The sequence below is a fragment of the Magnolia sinica genome, chromosome 18 (genome assembly GCF_029962835.1).
Source record: "Magnolia sinica isolate HGM2019 chromosome 18, MsV1, whole genome shotgun sequence".
NCBI classification, from domain to species: domain Eukaryota; kingdom Viridiplantae; phylum Streptophyta; class Magnoliopsida; order Magnoliales; family Magnoliaceae; genus Magnolia; species Magnolia sinica.
The window spans coordinates 46948229-46957825 of record NC_080590.1 but is presented as its reverse complement, the minus strand read 5'-3'; the positions used below and the strand labels follow the sequence as shown (position 1 = coordinate 46957825).

The window sequence follows — 9597 nt, the reverse complement described above, 5'->3', positions numbered from 1 at the left end:
TATGCATCATTTTATAATCTCATCTGTGCATTTAACAAGAGTATTTAGAAAGTGAATGATTTCTTATCTATCATTACCTGCACTGATTAAGTCGATGACATATGTAAGTTAGAACTAATGGAACCACTAAGTTAGCTACTCACTCTTATCTAGGACAGTGTTTCAAAACACTAACCAAGCGATATTATCGATGTAGGTGCTATCAAAATCTTAGGCGGTTAGGCTTAGATCAACTTGTACCACCGCCGTTATGTTTCAGAGGATTGTGTGAAAACTGATCACTTTACACTTTAATCATTTTGGATATGTATATTATGGCTTGTATAATCCCCATTTGGGTGGACACCACTTTTGAAATTGTACATTTTAAATATTAGCAATATATTTCTAGGTTTAGTTATTTCTGCTTAAGTTTTGATACCGCTGATTTAAAGCTACTATGATTTTGATCATATGTGAATTTTAACCGGACTGCACGGGCACGTGAGAACTTGTCCACGTGCATTTTTGCTAGGTTCACACCCAGGAACTTGGGAATAGAGTCTCCGTACTTAGGTGCTGATTTTTGGGGTGTGACACCGTAGCTTACCTTAAAGCATTTTTTTGGAGAACTTGATATCGTGGCAGGCGATAACGGAGCATTAATCAGTTTATTTTAAAATTCCCTAAAAGGTGATACTCTCAATTAGTACACGCTGCTCGATTACCATCGAATAAGACTTGTGAACAACTTGCCCAAACATTTGTAAATCGCTTCACATATAATCTAAATGTGACACCCATAAGGGTGGATCTTACAACCCTAAGACAAATGAATGATGAGTCCTTATAAGCTTATGTTAGATGATGGTGAGCCATGGATGCCAAAATGAAAACACTCAATGGTGAGGAAGAACAAATCTCCATGATTATCCACTCGGTAAACTTGGATATCTCATCTCATATTTGAACGCTAATTTCACCCAACTCATCCACGCTGAGGAATGAGTCAAAATTAGAATAAGGATAGGGGCAATCTCCCCTTAGTCACACTAGACCACCACAAAAAAAGTGGAACCAGGTAGATGAAGAGCCTACTAAATACGAGAGTGATGATGATGATATCCCTGTTCCTTATCCAACAAAAGATAACAATCTTGTTGCCTTTGACCAAGGTGCACCTTTTGCACTCAAATAGGGACAACAACGATAGCAACAACAACCACCTAGATGGAACTCGCAATACTCTAATAAAAACTGACAAATGGGTACAATTTAGGAACCTAAGCATTTCACTACATTAGTTCAATCTTATAGAGAAGTACTAACCACACTGGTACAAAGGCAACTTCTTGCCCCACTACAGTTTAGCCCCCCAACAAACCCTCTGCTGTAAAACTATAACCAAAATGAATATTGTCTGTTCCATCAATCCAGGAGTATGATAGACCGTTGTTTTACATTGAAACATGCAATCTAAGATTTGATTGACCAAAGAAAATTTTTGATTGCGACTCCGAACATAGCTACTATGTTACACCCTAAACTTTTCTATAGCCAAGTATTGAAAGTCCTCGGGCGTTATCATGAAGATTTGAGTTACTATATATACACCATCGCCCACTTATCCATCAATCCAACCCTCTGATCATAAGATTAACCGTCCATCTACACTCGATCTTGAATCTCAACATTGGGACTAATCTTCATCCGTGTATCAAGCTATCCAACCATTGATTTTCAAGATGGACCATCACATTACTGTAAAATAGACCATGCGCATGACCTAAGCTTGTAGACCAAATCCCTAACGAATCTACCGGTTTATGTTTCACATTAAATCACGTTCAGACCTAATTTTGGAGATCCCAATTTTGCTAGACGAATTCTACACATCTTATAGTTTTTAAATCCAAAAGGAGACAAGTAATTGCATATGTACTCTACATTATACACCTTCACACAATAAATCACAATTTTACAAGCAACCTGTGTAACTAACCACATATCTATGTCCAAACATCCTAAAGAGCACCCTAGGACCCTCGATTCCTAATTTGCACCGGATTTGACCATTGACTTTTAGTAAAATCACATATGGGCATTCAGTTTAAGGATAACTATTTAAATCAATCTTTCTTCAAATCACAATTGTGGATTTGGCAGGCCATCAAAGGCAGTAGTGACATGTGATCAGCCCATGGACTGTTCCTATATATATGCAGTTTTCCAGTCGACATTCCTTAGTTAACCCTCTGGGACCTGCACAAGAGAAAGTAAGAGACAAAGGAGACCATGTCTTGTACAGGGGACCCTCCGATGCCTAAGTCAGGACTTTGGGTCTTTTGTAGGATAAAATCTTAAGGAAAAGAGTCTCCGGTCGAGTATTAGGGTTTGCATGCGTACCTTTCATTGGCTAGAAGCACCTCTATTTATATGAGAGGGAAGATCACGCCGCAGGGAGTCTTTCTCATCTAGAATTCTTGATATGTCAGAGGTCTTCTCGAGATTATGGCTGTCCGAGATTCCCAGGATCTGATTTTATCTCTTGAAGATCTTGGGAGAGATCTTCGGGTTGTTGGAGAGATTCCCAGACCGTTAATTCGGGAAAAGGTCGGGTGATAGAGGCATCAGATACAGTAAACGTAAATAATACTAAGCCTTTCGTCAGATCAGCATTTATCTTGTCAGAGGTTATGCCGACCTATGGCCAACCTATGGCCGACCTATGGCCGGGTTGACCTGTAGCCGACATATGGCGGACCTATATATGACCTATGGTTTAGGTCGACCTATAGCTGACCCATGGTTTAGGTCAGTAACTGGCTATTTGAGTAGACATACAGTTACATCTTATTTGAGTGGCCTTAGAGTTGCATCGACCTACTTGAAGGTCGACCTTTCCTTGTCAGTAAATGCCTCTTTAGGCATAAGCCCTATTGGGTTCGTGCTGGTTTGTAGAGTTGGTGCATTCCATAAGTCATTCTATTTTTCCTCCAACAATGTATACACACACACACACACACACATATATATACTGTGTGTGTGAACAAATTTCCTATGATACGAGCCTAAAATCTAAACCATTCACGTGATGCAACACCCTATGAAACCTTGAGGGCCCAACTTTTACCCTAATTCAAAATTTTGATGGGCCTTGGAAAAGAGAGGCAAATCAAGGGAGGAAAATATTTCATTTTTCCATGGCTCACTAAAGTTTTGGATCAGTGTAAAACTTGGGTGCATGAGGTTTCACGGGGTACTACATCACCTGAAACGTTCAGATTATGCACTCATATCATGGGTGATGACTTCTTAAAAATTTCTCATGAGTTCTAGTGAGAATTGGTAGACAAGTGAGCATTAATCTCTCCGTCGTATGTGTATGTGTATGTGTGTGTGTACACACACACACCCTCTCAAGTCCAACCGGCTGGACCGTAAGTTACAGCCCTCCCAGCCATCCAACTTATTGTTAAGGTCACACGGACCTGCATGAATGAAGAGAAAACACACATAACAGCTTTATTGAAAACTTTTGTGTCCCATAATAAGTTTTTAATGATTAATGACCAATATTTTCCCGTGGTGTGGTCCACTTAAGATTTGGGTCTGTTTCATTTTTCAACCATGCCTAAAATGGTCTGAAAATAAAAAATGATGGAGGTAGTGGAATATACGACACATACAAAAAGGTGGGTCCTACAGTCAGGAGTCAACCACCAATATGTCAACCCCGACTCACCTAATTCGCACCCCAACAGAAATTCCAACAAAGCTCGTTGCGTAGGAGATTCGAGCCATCTAGTAGGTGAGTCAGACCAACCTTCCGACCATTTCTCGGAAGAATAACCAAGCCATTACATTTCAGCCATCTACGAGGTCAGACCAACCTCATGGTCATTTTAAAAATCAAAACCTTTCAGCAATCAAGCAGGCCACCGACGCAGAGTCGGTACTACCCCGCATGGTTCCTAGCTAGGAACGCACAGAGGCTCGGAAGAGCCACCGTGCCATATGGGATTTATCCACACCGTCCATCCATTTTTCCATATCATTCCAAGGTAAAAACCCAAAAGTGAGGCAGATCCAAAACTCAAGTGGACCACACCATAGGAGGTACCAGTGATAATGATACCCACCCTTGAATCCTTCCTAGGGCCCACCGTAATGGTAAATTTCCATCCAACCTGTTCGCAAGGTCACATAGACCTGAACGAATGAAAAAAACAAATATCAGATTGATCCAAAACTTCTTTAGCCTACGAAAAGTTTTCATCGGTAGGTATTTAATCCACACTGTGTGGTCCAGTTGAGCATTGGGACTATCTCATTTTTGGTCTCGTAATCTAAACTAATATGGAAAAAATGGATGGACGGTGTGGATAAAACTCATACATCACGTTGGCACCTCAGAGGCCTTGTCTACTCCTAGCTTGGGAGGGCGGGGTAGTCCCCAATCGCGTCCGCAGGCACGCATGGACGAACAGAATGGACGGCAGAAAAGAACTGTATTGGAATGCAACACTTGTTCAATCTCACGAGTATAACACCCAAGCATGTGGGATATCCCATGTTGTGCGTGTAACATCCACTCCGTTTATCTAGTGCGTCATCGTATTCATTTTGATGAGGCGTACCTGATGAACAGGATGGATGGATTATACACTCTTTGGCGGGCCCCCACACAAAATTAAGGTTGACGTCCTCTCCCCATTGTTCAATGTGATGTATCCAACTTGAGCCATCGATCTGGATGAATTTTTTTTTCAACGCCTAAAATCAAATAACACACCCGATGGACGGACTGGATGTAAAAATAAAACAACAATGTGGGCCCCACCAAGCCCTGATGTTGTACCGGATGCGCACAGCAGGCGTTGCGGAGAAACGCGGTCGGAAAGAACTTCCCTGTTTTCTAACGCGGTCCGTTGACCTTCCAGGTAGTTGAACGGCCTCAAGTTTCTGGTCATATACTCTACACGAGGGTCCCACCTAATACATGTTAAGAATTTCCCACACATATTCCAGTTTAACACGTGTGGCTGCGTGTGTAGTGGGTGCCGCGGCATACGTGTGGGGCCAGCCAACCTACTTTACGAAGGAAGCGGATGGCGTCCTCCACCACCTGGACGGACTCGGTCCAGGCAGGGACTCTGGGACCCACCGTGATGTATGGATTTAATCTACACCGTCCATCTATTTTGAAAGCTCATTTTTTAATATGAGCCCAAAACTGAGGCAGACCAAAGGCTTAGGTGGATCAGGCATTATGGATTGAACGACCACCGTTAAAAACTTCTTCGGATCTGCAAAAGTTTTGATCATATTTGTGTTTTCCCTTCATCCAAGCTTACGTGACCTTATGAACAGGTTGGATGGAAAATAAATATGAAGGTGGGCCTTAGAAGGTTTCCACGGTAGGTACCAACGCTCCTTCCTGTGGTGTGGTCCACTTCATCCTTGGATCTGCCTCAGTTTTTTGGATCGTTCTTTAAAATGACACGAAAAATTGAATGGATAGCTAGGCTGATTCTTTAAAATAATCTGAAAAAATGAATGGATTGCTTGGATTTAACCCATTCATCACTGTGACTCCGTAGAGACGAAGTCAGTCTAGTGGGGCAGGATGCAGTACGCTTCCTTCACAAACACCGAATTGTTGTACGTGGATTACGTCCTTTCCCCGCCCGTCTCTAGCCCTGAACCGGCAGTTCCGCGAGCGGGCCCACCGTGATGTATCTCCACATCTAAACCATCCATCTCTTTTCTCGTATCTAAGACATGAGCACAAAAATGATGCAGATACAACGCTTAAGTGAACCATATTAAATAATAAGCTTGGATGCATTAAATACACCGAGCAATAAATGCCCCCTTGCATGCATTAAATGCAAGAGTCACGTGTGGTTGTAGCTCATTTGGGCTTAGGTTCTTCCTCATTTTCGTGGAAGTGCGTAAAAAATGATACGAGAAAAGGCATGGATGGCTTGGAAGTACATATAACTAAAGGTGGGACCACTCATAGAGCTGCCCGTTCGAGGCTAGAGACATGCCGGGGTAGGACGCAATCTGCGTCGCCAAATGTTACCAAGACCTTGGCAGTTGAAATCGGATTGCATGTTGAATAACTCGGTATTCTTTTATCACACCGACTAAACCATAAGCCCTTGGTAATTTTTCAACGGCAGACATTCAATTTACACTATTTCCTATGATGTGATTCACTTACGATTTAGATATGCTTCATTTTTAAGTTTAAGTTATAAAATTAATTATCTGAAAAAATAAATAAATGTGGTGCATAAGATACATAAATCAATTCGTACTATTTCCTGTAATGTGATTTACTTATAAGCTTTAGATATGCTTCATTTTTAAGTCATAAAATTATTTGATAAAATAAATGAATGTAGCGCATAAAATACATAAATCTTGGTAGGCAATCAGCTCCCCTTGCAATTGAGATGTTATTTGATACTCTTGGTGAGTGAGATGCTTGATACTTAAAAATAATAAACATGGCATATATATATTAACTCAAATTAAAACAGCTAAATTGTGATAATTAGTATTGTTACGGTAAAAGCTAGTAGCTTGAACAATCCTATCCTTTGATACATGTACCAATTGTTTGTTAAAACAGGAATGTTGGATATTTTCATCGTTAGCCTCGTGGACTTGCAAGAGTTTCACATGAAGTGACAGGTTCGATCATCTATCGAGGCATGGGTAATTTTTAATAGTGGGAAAAGGTAGCTAGATATCTAGCCACTGAAACCTTCGTAAGCTAGGTATCTAGCCATTAAAACCTTCATAATAATTTATATGGCCTGCTGAGATGTTATTTATATTTGTAGATCGAGTTTTAAAAAACAGAAGGTTTTAAGCATGAATTTACACAGTTTCAGGGAAGCGGATTGGCTGTTGTCCCACACACCAGTGTATATATGCGTCGCTCGAAGACGAGCGCTGACGTTCCTCCAGCTCTGAGTTGTACTAACGGTTCAAAGGAGATCAAAGTTACATGGCCCCCAATGATGTATTTATTAGATCCACAACGTTCATCCATTTTTTGAGATTATTTTAGAAAATTAGCAAAAATAAAAATTGAATCATATCGAAAGCTTGAATGGACCACACAAAAATAGGAGTGAGGATAATGATTTTCATCCGTAAAAAATTCATAGGGTACACTATAACGTTTATATTACATCCAATTTGTTAATAAGGTCAAAAATACATGGATGAAGAGGAAAAACAAATTTCATATTAATCCGAAACTTCTGTGACTCCAAAAGGGTTTCAATGGTAGATGTTCAATCCCCCTATGCTTTTTGCAGTGTGGTCCAATTGATCTTTAGATTTGTCTTATTTTTTGGCTCAAGCCTTAATACGATATCACCGAATGGATAGACAGTTTGGATATAACACATACCTCATGATGGGACCCACAGAACTTGGGGACGTCAAATACACCAGCTATATAGCTGGTGTGTGGTACACCAGCCAATCCGCTTCCCAGTTTTGTGTGGCCCACTTGCATTCTGGATACGGCTGACTTTTAGTATATCCTATAACCTGGAGGGACCCACGAGCTGTGAATTTCCGATACCCGTGGGTCCCACACAGCTTGACTTGAGAGGAAAGCTCTGTGAGATTGACCTCATATTAACATTTCTCATTTTTAATAGCTGTTTGGATTATAATACCAAACGGTAAATACTGATAAATAAGCCATTATTATTTACTTAGGTCATTCATGGCACGCGCCTGCATTGACAGTTAAGCTTCTTTGGAAGATTCTGACGCTAAAATCAATAAAGGCAAACACCATATATTTGTAAATATTTGTAGGGCCCACCATTATATATGCAATTCAATTCACTTGTGCATCCAAACGCAACCTAAAACGAAAACACTTCACATTCCACTAACACATGTTTCTTCCACCACTAGCCAAGAAGAAACCTTATGTCACCCAAAACAAAGAATATCAAGACTATAAATTGCAGTGAATACATAGGTAGGGGTGGCGCCATGGCAGCAATCACGGGTAGTTATCAACTGGGGGTGGTGGTGATGGTGGCGGCGGAGGCGGTGGAGGTGGCGGTGGTGGTGATGGTGCCGAACAGCCAAATCCATCACAGTGAATAGGGTGTGAAAGGAACGAAGAACACTCCTCTTCCGATCTCTGAAAAGGCCGGTCTGGAATACAGTTCTTCCGATCGTCTTTGTCCTGAAGCTTGAGACAGATCGGCGGCGCTCCGCAGAAATAGTTGTATGAATACGTGAAGTTCTCTAATTTCGGCAACGAACATATGCTCTCTGGAATCTCACCGGAGAGCCGGTTATGAGCTACATTCAACTGTTCCAAGCTAGTCATTTCTCCAATCTCCTCCGGCAACGGCCCCACCAGCTTGTTGAAGCTGACGTCAAAGACCGTCACGTTTTTCAGCAACCCGAGCTCCGGTGGCAAGCAAGATGTGAGGCCGGCATTCATGAAAATAATCTCATGTAGCGTTCCGGCCATCTGTCCGAGACTGCGAGGCAAGCAGCCATTGAGATTGTTGTTAGCAAGAACAAGGACTGAAACAGTTGAATTTCCGATGTTGGTCGGAACCGAAGACCGGAACTTGTTGTTGTTGATGAAGATAGCGTCGAGATTGAGATCGAAGAGCTTGTCTGGTACATCTCCTTTGAATTGATTATAACGGATATCGAGAAATTTGAGTGAAGGGAGACGGAGGAGAACCGTCGGGAAAGAACCTGATAACTGGTTGTTGCTGACGTCGATTTCGAATAAGAGGCGGAGGTCTCTGAAGCTTTTTGGGAGGGTCCCACAGAAACGATTGGAGTTAATGTGGAAGAGTGCGAGGTCTACGAGTAGACCGAGATCTTCAGGTAAAGTGCCGGTGATGTTACCGTGGTTGAGATCGATGCCTGCGACGACGGTTAGATTATGATCGTTGAGTGATGGAGCGCAGTAGATTCCTGTGTAGTTGCAAACGTCAGGGCCGCACCAGTTGTAAGTGAGGTTTTTGGGGTCTGAGGTGAAGGTGTGTTTCCATGCTTGGAGAGCAATGTAAGCTTGTTGAAGTTTGGGGTTGAAGAGATCAGGAGGGGAATCTTGGAAAGAGGATTTGGAGAAGGAGAGGAAAGAGATGGAGATGAAGAAGAAGCCCCAAAGGGCTGTTTTGAGGTGTGGAATTGTCATTGAGAGAAGAAGATAGTTATTTGACGAGAGTTGTAGGGAGGGATGCTTTGTTTTTTTTGGAAGTGAAAGATGGTGAAGAAAGGGTTGTGGTTGTATATGGGATTGGTGACCTTTTAACCTATCAATGGAGTATGAAATACTTCAATTCTTGATTATTTTATTAAATATATTATATTAAAAAATTTATTTTATTAAATTATAATTTGAATTTTTGCAGAAAAATTAGTTTGCTATCTTATCCGGGTAACAGCTTAGTGGTTGTTATCTTTACCGTGTGTGGCCCACCTTGATGAATATTTTTCATATCCATGCTGGCCATCCTTCTTTTAAGATCATTCGAGTATGTTATTACAAAAATTAAGTAGATACCAATCTCATGTGGACCACACCAGTGGACAAAG

General features: G+C 41.4%; 1 protein-coding gene across 1 annotated transcript; it reads right to left on the bottom strand.

Annotated features, from left to right (window-relative positions):
- Positions 1-7668: 7668 nt before the first annotated feature.
- LOC131233788 (leucine-rich repeat extensin-like protein 6) lies at positions 7669-9300 on the bottom strand. Its single transcript, XM_058230580.1, has one exon. It carries the CDS (start codon positions 9194-9196, stop codon positions 8030-8032), a length of 1167 nt encoding a protein of 388 aa, XP_058086563.1. The 5' UTR covers positions 9197-9300; the 3' UTR covers positions 7669-8029.
- Positions 9301-9597: the final 297 nt, after the last annotated feature.

Bases quoted from the DNA above. Each gene is read 5' to 3' on its own strand.
- LOC131233788 (XM_058230580.1), bottom strand. From the start codon at position 9,196: ATGACAATTCCACACCTCAAAACAGCCCTTTGGGGCTTCTTCTTCATC.